General features: G+C 45.0%; 1 protein-coding gene across 4 annotated transcripts in view; it reads right to left on the bottom strand.

Moving 5' to 3' along the window:
- The window catches only part of niban2 (niban apoptosis regulator 2), a 58,961-nt gene that overhangs the window by 9,544 nt on the left and 37,247 nt on the right, over positions 1 to 12,170 (bottom strand). For all 4 annotated transcript variants that reach the window (XM_012968005.2, XM_012968006.3, NM_001126729.1 and 1 more), the window contains 4 exon segments: positions 3,178 to 3,308; positions 2,751 to 2,879; positions 2,483 to 2,588; positions 2,214 to 2,378 (listed from right to left, as the gene is read on the bottom strand). In XM_012968005.2, coding sequence (XP_012823459.1) covers positions 2,214 to 2,378; positions 2,483 to 2,588; positions 2,751 to 2,879; positions 3,178 to 3,308 — 531 coding nt within the window.

Genomic DNA, 12,170 nt, shown 5'->3' with positions numbered 1-12,170 from the left:
TTCTGATTTGGAGCCAAATTGGGCTGATGTGATTGTTGACCAATCATACAGAGTGGCCTATGCAGGCCTCATCAGATATCGGTCTGACAGGGTTGTTGGTAGGCCCTATATAGGGGCCAATTAAACTGCTGACTCGGTCTGGAGAGACTTTTTTACTGACCAGCATACAGAATGGGGGTGTAAAGCAATTATGGTGATGAATGACATTAGTTAGGATTTCACCTAAAAACATGTCAATTTAAGGCTAACATCCCATGAAGCAATTTAGTCGTACGCAACAGATCTCTGCTACCACGGGTTCCAAGTCACCCACAGTAGCAGAGGTCTATCATGGGCAACTAAATCATGATCAAAGCACCCTGTGTAAGTTTACATAAATTTTCTGGGTTTAGATTTCTAGAGAGTTTTCTTTTCACAGCTCAATAGTTTAACATACACTGTGCGTCTATCCTCTCATTCAGGGAGCATGAATACATATGTGTATTGTTTCTACATGGTTACTAATGCCCTGCTGCCTCTATACCAACAGAACTCTCATTCCCCCCACCCCAGCAATACAAAAGTGCTGTTCCACTGTATTTTTTATACTTCCCCCCCCCCCCCCCCGCCTTTGGGTTTTTCAGTAGGAAAGGGGGGTGTTTGTTTTGACAAGCTCTGGTTGGAAGACGTGGCACTATCCAAACCGCACTCAAATCCCAGTATAATTTAACAAGGTTGATCCACCTGCTTAACAAACATAGGGTGATAGGATGGGATTCATTAAACCTCAGAGGTGCTGGAAATATTTCCTTTTATCCACTCAATAATAGCTAAAGGTGAGCCGACAGCAGTGCCACCATGCCTGGAGACAAAGACTGGCGGAGAGCAGGCTTAGATATGGCATTAATATGTCTGGGTACACGCCTGGACTGGCAAACACGGTGTGCTCTGTGATCCTGCAGGTTTCTTTTTTTTTTTAGGCACCGCTTGGTGAATTTCAGTCACTTTTAGTCACTCTTTCCTACCAATGTTACACCAGCCTGGGGAATATTTCTTGTGTGTGAAATGGTACTGTTTTGATCATGATTTAGTCACCCATGATAGAACTCTGCTACTGTGTCCCAGGCAAGGCAGAGTGGGGCCTCAAGATACAAAAAAGACACTGTTTTTGGGCTGTGGATGGGTGAGGGTTATGGGGAGTGGGCCAGGTTTTAGCAAATTTGGGGAGTGACTGTGTGTGAGTTGCATTTTTTTCCTTTGAGCGAAGGGACAATATGACAGCACAGCAAAAAAAAGCACCCAGCATTTTCTAAAGAAGATGGGTGCTGGCCCAGGATAGGTAGAAAAGTAAGAAAGTAGAATTGTTGGGAGGTGCTTAACAATGTAGCACATTTGTGTGATTCCACCTTGTCTTCTGCTTTCAAGAAGAGGTGCACCAGGCTATGGTTATTGCTCAGTTGGGGTCGCCTAAATAATTGCCCCTCCCAGTAAGTCTAACGTTACTTGTCTTTAAAGCTGGACCCCAACAGTGATTTGTAATATAACAATAACACCCTCACTATTATCACAGCACAAGGCCCCCTCCACTGCAGACACAGAGATTAGTTACAGAAGCCTCTGCATGGGTGCCATATGAAGGGGTAATTAAGTGTAACGGCGTTTGCAGAAGCGACTGCCTTCAGAAAGGTACAGCTGAGACTAAGAAAATAAAGAGGAGATCAAACGGCATCTGGAGTTGAAGACTGTGGAGAAAGGAAATCTAAAGGCAGGAGAAGGGGCTGTGGATTTTTAATGAGCCTCTATAGTTCCCTTTAAAAAGACGCCAGAGAAAAGGGAAGTGGATAAAAGGAGGGGAAACAGAGGAGACATTACTAAAGGAAAGAGCTCATTGCAGCAGCCATTCCTCACCCATGCTATCCCCGGCACTGTTCACAGAAGTGATTTTCTGCCCACTCCTTCCTTGGCACCCATCATTATTGCTTTAGGCACCATCAGATGTGGGGTATTTTTAGCAGGAATGCTGTACCCACAAAAATGCAATTCTTGTCATTTCTGCCAATCTCTTCCTGTTTTGGAGCTGCATCTTGCAAGGAAACCCTGCGCCTAAGTCCCTGGCATCTTGCATCCCCCAGCTTTCCTGGCTTGTGTGCTTTAAGTCAACTGCACTTCCAGTGACTACAGTTGTGCCAATGGCCATTACTCTCTAGCCAATCCCGTTTGGTCCCTGAGCTCACCGTCGTTGGAGTGCCGCACACAGTCCTGGAAGACTGCGCTCCACCTCTCCTGCTCCTTCTCGTTCGTTACACAGAAGAAATGGTGACGGCTATATGGGTGCCACAAGATGACTGGGAATGGTGTGGCACATTTAATCTGTGCACCTCCAACCTTTACCTTTCCACCTGGGCACAAAAGAAAGAAATGAAAGGAGACATGTAGGTTAACATGTCAGGAGCACAGTTGAATGCAATATTTAGACATATACCAGAATCGCTGGCTCCCTCACCTGGTACGCTGGCATTCATCAAGTCTCCATACTGTTCCAAGGAGGTGAGAACTTTGCAGCCTGCACAGTTGATTCCAGCCCTGGGCTGCAGGCCACGCTCATACGTCTAGGGACAGAAAGAAACTTTAGGGACAGAGGAACAAAATGGCTGGTACTCAGCCTTGACCTTCAGCGGGAACTTAGCTGTTCTTAAGGGGACAAGACTCAGAACCTCAGCCATATGGTCTGTGGTTTAGGATGATTAAGATAATATCAGCCGCATACTCACTGTCTTGTTTTCATAAAGTACTGGTCCATAGTGGTGGGGAACCAGACAGTATCGGCTTCTCCATTTCTTGGTGTCTTCTAAATACTGATAAATGTTCCCCGAAAATATCACCCGGTCTTTGAGAGGAGCCTGGGAGAGAAGGAAAAAAACAAGTCTGAGACTAAATAGAGAAGGCACACCAATGGGGAAGTGGTTCCAAAATGGCAATGTGGGACACGGAGCAGAATGTAGCCAAGGGCACAATCGGGAGATGTAAGGCTCCGTTCACACATGTAACATTCTACTTCACATGTTACCGTCTCCACCCACACTCCTTCACTTTTGTAACACAGGCTCCACCCAACCTGAACCCTCATTCATAACCCTCCAACTACTTGCACTCCATCACTCACCCAATACAGTCCATGTTCTGGTGACCCCCACTTACTTTTCGATGGAGTAGCTGTGTCTGAGGTCCACCATTGCCCTCAATTTCATAGCGGACGCTATTGAAGAGTGCAACCCCATACTGCTCTTCATACAGCCTTCCAAACTCTGTGAGAAGTTTTCCTGTACGCTCTGAAAAACAAGGAGGCACTGCGATTACTGACCGGATCTTCAGCATTGTTGTAGGATTTCCCTCTGGCCATTACTACATAGGGAAATAGTGTACCCTCTATTGCAGTGGTTTTCATACCTATTCACTTCAGGCACCCCTTGCAGGCCCAAAATTTTAACAGGGTGCTCATTAGTAAAATATACAAACACATTTCTATATCAATCTTTCAGCCATAGTTCCATAAATAAAAAATGTTACTCTAATGTACCATGAATATGGGTTTCCAAGAGTATCTAGGGTAGGAGAGTAAGCAATACACCAGTCCTATCCATCGTTTATTCATATCCCAATGGCAAAGCCCAGTCCTATGCCTAGTTAATAAACACTTATCACATGCCTTTTATATTCAGAACAACCTTTTCTCTATTTAACCTTAATCTCAGTCCCCAGGCATGTTCAGCAGTGCAGGTTTTACAGGAACACACATTGTTCTTACATGAGCTAGTGTTAATAATGTTCATTAACAGACAATACAGTGTATTTTCTCTTAACCCTTTCTGGTGAGAATCCTTAAATTGTGCAGTTTTGCAATCTGTCTCCCCGCAAAAGTGGGGTTGTCTGCCATGACTGTCAGATGGGAGATTGGAAAAAGGTTACATTTGAATGATTTCTATTCCATAGCCCTTCTCCAGGCAGAACTCCACCCAAATCAATCAGGCACGCAGGTCCACGTGACTTCAGAAATGTTGAGAAATGGTGACTAATACTGTGCCCGCTGATCTGTCTGTCTGCCAAGTAGCGCTTGTCTAAAAAAAAAAATTTTTCTTGAAAACTGACTCACAATGAAGTGAAGATGATGAGGTGTCATTCCTTCAAGAGAAATCATTTGATTTTATTACACAGTAGTATAAATGAGTTTGAGGCTGCACTTCGCAGCTTTGTGGTACTGCCAAGGTGTTGCCCTGGGCACCAGTAAGGGTGCAGTCTTTATGGTCAACTTCACCTTTAACTTTTTTTTCTTGAAATCCACAAGCTGCCATTGTATCAAAGAGAGAAAGATAATCTCGCTACCCGTATTTATCAATAGCTCAAATAGCTTCCTCGCATGAGATAATACATCATAGGGTATGTGCCTATGAACCAAGTCAGTCCTCTACTTTTATTTCATGGTTTTATTATTCATACAAAGAAATAGGGACTTCTGTTCTTACTATTCACCTGCTAATCCCTCTCCAAGATGGTGTCACTATGGGCATTTCTATACATACGTGGGGTCATTTTGTACAGTATTAAACTGGCCTGGATCGGCCCCTGGGCCTTTCTATTACTTCATTCATTTGGGGTGATAGCCCAAACAATGCACCATATGTCAGCTTTAAAGAGTTACAGGAGTCTATAGGTCACTACTTAAGGGCCATGGCATTATAAAGGGCATTTTATCTGCTTCTGCCATCCAGCAGAGGGCAATAAGCCCCTCTCTGCCTGATGCCGCTCCTCATGCTAGTGACTGTAAAGAGTCCTTTCCAATGCACATGGAGCAGTGACAGATTGACTTGAGCAAGAAATGCTTAATTAAGATGGCCAAACACAGGCAGATTTCAGCTGCCGATATCGGACTTTTAGACAGATTCGTATGGGCACCACTGTTGGGTCTCCCCGACCAACATCTGGTCTAAAATTGGCCAAATCGCCCAGATCAGGCAGGTTTGATTTTTCCGTCGGATCTGGGACCGCAATGGCTCATTGATGCAGTCCCTGAGCTGATGGTGCCTATGCCCACTGTTTTAATTTGATCATTTGCAGCCAAACAATTGAGTTAGCCCAATTTCCTGGGCATATTGGGAGAAGATCCGCTCGCTTGGCGACCTTGCGAAACGAGCGGATCTTACAGTGTTTGGCCAGTTTAAAAGCACTTGGCGCTGAGGTTAAGGCCCGTCTGTCAACATTTTAAGTCCAGTTGTATGCTTTTCCAGGGTCGGACTGGACCCAAAGCACATCGGGAAAAATCCAAAGCCAATCACTGCTGGCACTCCCCCACAGACCCCCCCCCCCCAATCACATCTAGTTAAGTATGAGATATGCAAGCTTTGTGGGCAGAAGGGGCCCTGGGGGTGTGCGCGGGTCTCTGTGTAGGCAGCCCCAGTGGACCTTGTGCTTTTTAGTCACTAGTATTAGGAGAGGGTTGCCTTTCCACTACCAGAAATGCAACTGCACCCAAGCTCCAACTGGGACAGCGTGTATGAAAGAAGGCTGGCAGGTAGGAGAGTGGGTGACCCTCATAAAGCCCACCAGCGAACTGGACACCCTTGGCCAACTCTCACAACACCTAGATGGAGACAATACAACATGGTGTAGAGGTTAAATAGGTTTACGATGGAAATAAGAAAGGGCTGATGGGAATTTTCCAAGACTGGGGCCCATTGGGTGATCCCAGTGGTGGTATGTAGCTACTTCCACCCAATTCTGCCTAAAATTGGGATGCCATAGCCACCTGTAGCTCCCAAGATGCTTTAAGTCAGTTACAGGTCATTCTACATCTCTCTTCCAAATAACATTTCCATTATTGAGAGGCTTCCTTTCTGCACAGCTGCAATAGGCATTATACCTCCTAATCCCCACCAAGCAGAAAGTGCAAACAGCTTCAGTTTTTGGGCTGTCTGACTCACCTACATTTATAGGAATGTGCTTCGAGTGAATTGTGTTTTATTGCCTTCCTCGCGCAGGCAAGTTGTACAGGAGGTGCCTCTTGGGCCAGAGAACACTAATCCATTGATGCTACACCTTCAAATTTCTGTAATCTGGCCCGAATATAAATAAATACAATCCTGAAACATAAGGGTTACATTGAGCCTGGGTGATTAGCAGTCACTCCTAGTTATACAGAATATGACTCAGAGTTCTTCTATTTTTTTAATTTTGCCAATACCATAGCTGCCAACTTCCAGGGACAGATCCTGATTTTGACTCTGTAGGGCTCATTTAATATTGCAGTGGGGCACCCCCTGGTACCGGATATCGCAGGTGCACAGTGTTGGACCTTTGGCAGTCTTGGCATTCAGGGCACTGCTGCACCTTTTGGACCATGCTGCTCCCTATGCTGGATGTGTGAATGACACACAAGCTAGGGGGCACCTAAGTGTTGCCCACCACCCACCCAAAGGTGAAGAATGCAAAGCACTGCACATTATGGTGCATGATGTGTAAAGCATTCTCTCTGCCAAGTTGGCCACATCCTTCCTTATAACCTCCTTATTGTGTTCTAATCCCATTGCAAGAAACATATAAGGGTGTGGCACGGCATCCCAGAGCCACGGCATTGAATCACAGGAGGCATGGCCAGCTAAATGATGCCATAAATGTCACTCTCCATATCAGGGACAACTCCCTATGTTTTCTCAGAGAGATACTATAAATCTATTCCAGCCCTTTCTTGCCATAAGTACAATGAAGCAGGGGAGTGGGAGTTTACAATGGCCATTTAACAATACAATATATATATGTGACTCGGCTACAACTCAATATTTAGCACTCTGCCAGCATCTAAGTCAATATTTTGCAGGCTGGCTCAGAAGCCACGTCGTGCCCAATTCATGTTATTAGTTTTCATTTTAGATTTGGAACCTGCCCATGTTTAACATCCCCATGCCAAAACCCATAAACAAACACACCAGCCATGTTGCTATGCTTTTGCTGGACATTCTGGGGTTTTTTGTTTTCTAAATGGTAAAATTGCCATTATTATTTGGACACCACTAATCATCCCCCGACACAATTGTTACACCACCAGTGTTCCTCATTATACAGAGCATGGCTTTAGTCTTTGCAGTCTGCCAAATAGTCATTAAGTTCTCTGCAATGGAATAATCAGTATTTCAGGCCAAAGGCATGATGATCAGACTTATGTCCAATATGTTACGGAACATAAAGTTGGTTACACATGGGAAGAGTGATGCGACTGCAAGACAGACTTGATCACTGGTTAAAGGGGCCACAACCTGGCAAACAGAACCCTACATGCAGGCCAATAAGGGGATACCATACAAGGGGCCTCTCAAAGCATGGGTCAGTAGCCCAAAAGATCTGTATATGTACCATACACTGGCATAAGTGGTGATTGGCAAATTAAATTTTATGCAGGTTATTCTCAATTACATTGTGTCGACTGTTCTCTGCTTTTATGTGACTTCTGTTATCCTTAACCTTATATCAGGGGGTACATTATAGCTATATCAATTGCCACAAAGTTACATTATATTGCTTGAGATTCATAGACAACTATCCATTTAAAGAGGTGACATTTTTTAACTTCTTCACCAAACTACTTCCCCAGAAAAACACTTCCCAAGAGGGCCAAGTGTTTATTTGCTGTATTCTATGTTTGTAGGACACATAAGGGCTCTATGGTGTAAGAGGAATGAGCGAGGCAGGAAGAGGGCGTTGCACGCAGCCAGGAGTGATTCACTGACACCCTTGTCTGACCCACTACGGCATCTGCTCCAAGTCCTGTGACTGGCCCAAATGCTAGGAGGGTAGCTATGATGCCGATTGGGCAGCTGTGAGTGGGCACTACTGATACACATGCAGTTAAAGATGCTAATGTGAGAGTGCTATGGATACACAGTGCGTTACCCAGCACCCCCGCAGTATTTACTTCCCTCTTCTGGGTGCATTATTCATGGGTAACATACGTCAGTAACTTAAAGCTAAAGGAATTATAGAAACCCTAGCACCAGGCCAGGCCAGTAGTCAACATTAAAGCTACAGCCATTAAAAATAGTGCTACCATCGGTATTGTAGGGTTATTGTGTCCACAGGGACCAGAACGCAGTCATTTATTCTATAATTGCTCTCTACCAAATTCGTACACTGCCCTCACATCTCATTTTCTAACTATATACGCAGCAGTCTCCAAATTATTTTCATTTAACTACATCAGCCCTGCATCTCTCCCCCCAATATACATCGGCCTCTGCATCTCTTCCTTCATATACATCAGCCTGTGCATCTCTTCCCTTCATACGCATCGGCCTGTGCATCTCTTCCCTTCATACGCATCGGCCTGTGCATCTCTTCCCTTCATACGCATCGGCCTGTGCATCTCTTCCCTTCATACGCATCGGCCTGTGCATCTCTTCCCTTCATACGCATCGGCCTGTGCATCTCTTCCCTTCATACGCATCGGCCTGTGCATCTCTTCCCTTCATACGCATCGGCCTGTGCATCTCTTCCCTTCATACGCATCGGCCTTTGCATCTCTTCCCTTCATACGCATCGGCCTTTGCATCTCTTCCCTTTCAGATACATCGGCCTGTGCATCTCTTCCCTTTCAGATACATCGGCCTTTGCATCTCTTCACTTTCAGATACATCGGCCTGTGCATCTCTTTCCTTCATATACATCGGCCTGTGCATCTCTTCCCTTTCAGATACATCAGCCTTACCACCCCCGTCTCTCTACCCTATGTAGTGGGATGATAATTTCCTCAGAAGTTGACAATACACTAAATAATCCTTGGGACTATTGTACTGGGGTCTGTATAAACCAGTGATCCCCAACCAGTGGCTCAGGAGCAACATGTTCCTATCCAACTCTTTGGATGTTGCTCCCAGTGGCCCTTAAAGCAAGTGCTTATGTTTGAATTCCTGGCTTGGAGGCAAGTTTTGGTTGCATAAAAACAGGTGTACTGCCAAAGAGTCTCCAGTAGGCTGCCAGTCCACATGGGGGATACCAAATAGCTAATAACAGCCCAAATTTGGCACCCAAGAAACTTTTTTTAATGCCCAATTTAATGCCCAAGTCTTTTTACATCTGAATGTGGCTCATGGGTAGAAAAGGTTGGGGACCCGGATATACTGTACTGTTGGGAGAGGACTGCACCATGCCTTGTCTGACGGAATTTTCTAACATGCTTAACGCATATATGCCTTATTCTGGCCAATCCATTTGATTTCCAATAAGCTACCTTCTGCAGCTAAAATTGCCCCATCTATAGCCATCTTCAGGCACAATTCACATGGTTGTGTAGATTTACCAAAAATCAACCTCAAATAAGCTGTGCTAAGCCATACTTTTATACAGTAGCTCAACCTGTTTATCTCAGCATGACAGCTCCATGTAAGACATGCATGAAATTAGCGTGTCTGTGTGTGCGTTGCTTAGCAATTGTTTCATGCACACAATAAACACATGCCTTTTACAGTAAAATACACAAAAGCCATGAATATCCTGTAAATTATATCCTTATAAAAGGTGCTCAGTGATGTAATTCTATTACATGCTCACTGGAACTTGCATAATAATAAAGTACCCCCTGTTGTGAAATATGAGGATCTTAGAAGTCACCTTGGAGTTGCATGATCTGTAAAACTCAGCCTGCAGCCTTGTGCCTTTATATGCTCACAGAACCCCTCAGTGTCTTCTAATATCCTTATCATTTACAGTAGGGGGTACATTATCCCTTATAATACACAAGTGATACTCCGAGTTCCCTATATAACTCAGCCTGTAGCCTTGTGCCTTTATATGGTCACAGAACCCCTCAGTGACTTCTAATATCCTTATCATTTACAGTAGGGGGTACATTATCCCTTACAATACATGAGAGATACTCAGAGTTACCTGTATGACATATACATATTTTGCCTGGAATATAATATGGCTAAATCTCTGAAAATATATTAGTGCTCCATGTCATGCACACTGCCCTGTATATCACTGGTCCATGGCAGGCAAAGCATGTGGTATAACAGATGCACCATTCCTGTGATGCTGATATGACCATACTGTCTGTCTGTACCAAACCACAGAAGATTTCATTAGTCACCGCACCAATACAAACCGCCTGTGTTGTTCCTGTTACTAGGTGTGTGGCTGTGAATCTGGTGACTTCCTCACAGTGTTACTGCCTGCTGCTAAATACTGTGCAATTTCATCCAAAGCAGCCGGGCACTGGGGCATGACTGGCAATGGCAGCAGTGGAACAGAGCAAGGTTTGCATGCAGCCAGCAGCACTGGCCCCAAGCAGTCAGCACACAGCTGTGTGCCTATGCCAGCAGCCCAGACAGTTGTGTGCCTATGCCAGCAGCCCAGATAGCTGTGTGCCTATGCCAGCGGCCCATATAGCTGGGTGCCAATGCCAGCGGCCCAGATAGCTGTGTGCCTATGCCAGCGGCCCAGATAGCTGTGTGCCTATGCCAGCGGCCCAGATAGTTGTGTGCCTATGCCAGCAGCCCATATAGCTGTGTGCCTATGCCAGCGGCCCAGATAGTTGTGTGCCTGTGCCAGCAGCCCAGATAGTTGTGTGCCTGTGCCAGCAGCCCAGATAGTTGTGTGCCTATGCCAGCGGCCCAGATAGCTGTGTGTTATCCATAGTGAGAGAGTAGCAGAGAAAAGAGACAGACAGGTAGAGGGCAGATAAACAGAGAAATGGGAAGGACTGTTTTAGTACAGGTGTACAGGTGGAGAGGCATAGAGACGAGAACATGCAAAAAATGCCAAGAATGCAAGCCAGTGGCAAGAGGTCGGGGGAAGAACTAGACAGAGACACAGAACACAGAGACAGGATTCAGACCTCAAGAGAAAATCAACACTCACCTGCCCAGTTTAAGGAGGCACTTTACGTTCACAAAACTCACATTATATCGCAAATAATGACAGTTTTATAATGGGATCCCTGACCTTTAAATTGCTACAGCTTGATTAGGGCACAGGTTACAAAGCAGGTAACATATACGCTCTGTAGAATACAGTGGGCTAAGTTCTTGCACAGGAAGATTAATAGGGGTCAAATGACATTCATGGCTCCCTCCAACATGCTCAGTAGGGGCTTAAATCTTTGGTGCTACTAAACATGTAGGGGATCATTAAGGTCATAACTGGGAGTAAAACAAAGCAGTCATTTTTTTAAAACCTCAGTTTTAACAAAACGGTGGAAAGAATAAAATAGAGAGTAGGTGAAGTAAAGTGCCCCTTTACGTACCAATCCAAAGCATTTGGTATGTTGGTAATGCACTTCGCTTCCCAGGCAGTGGAAATTTCCAGAAATAACATAAAAATTAAAAATTGTCCCCAGGTTGCCATCTCTAAGCAGTGAGTTTGAGCAGAGTTTGGGCAGGCTGTTATCGCAATGTAAACATTCCATCATTCCAAAGCCCTCGCCTAAAAGAATGTTCCCTCTCCTCCGGCCAAGTGAGGAACATGGAGCACTGGATAGACGGCCCGCCGCAGGAATGGTTATTGGCTCCAACAAACAAGGCATTAATAGCCCCATCCATTAGAGTAAGAGCTTCCCAAACTGTGGGCCAAGTCCCTCTAGGGGTGCAAAGCAACTGCTACCCCAGTGGTATATCTGTAACCTTGTATGAGCTAAGGGGGCCCAGCTTGAAGGCCGATTAGGGGGAGATTTGGGGTGAGTGCTTATTTGTGCCCTGGGTACCCCTGGAACTATAGCAGGGTGACTGTTACCCCAATGTTTCTATATATCTGTAACCTTGTTATGAGCTAAGTGGGGGCAGCCTAAAGGATAGTGTGAATGTTACATCCATGCTTAAGACAGACAGATGGAGGGGATAGGTAGATGGAGAGGGAGACATACAAATGCATAGCAAACCACATTTCATGTCCCAGAATGCAGTGCCTTTATAAATGCAGTATTAAAAGAAAAACCTGTTCTGCCACTTACATAGTCATGCCTGACTCTGTCTGGGATCCACTACGCTCTGCTATAGTTGAGGAGGCAGCATGGTTTCTTATTTATTTTTTTTGTACAGCAGTTCTCCAGTTTGGTTGCTAGGGTCCAACTAACCCTAGTAACCAGACCATGGTACAAATTATAATTAGAAGCGCTGAATAGAAAGTGAGAATAAAAAGTGAAAATAAAATTG

This window comes from Xenopus tropicalis, chromosome 8 (genome assembly GCF_000004195.4).
Source record: "Xenopus tropicalis strain Nigerian chromosome 8, UCB_Xtro_10.0, whole genome shotgun sequence".
NCBI classification, from domain to species: Eukaryota; Metazoa; Chordata; class Amphibia; order Anura; family Pipidae; genus Xenopus; species Xenopus tropicalis.
Note: the sequence above shows the minus strand (reverse complement) of the source record. Positions and strands in the feature narration are given on the sequence as shown.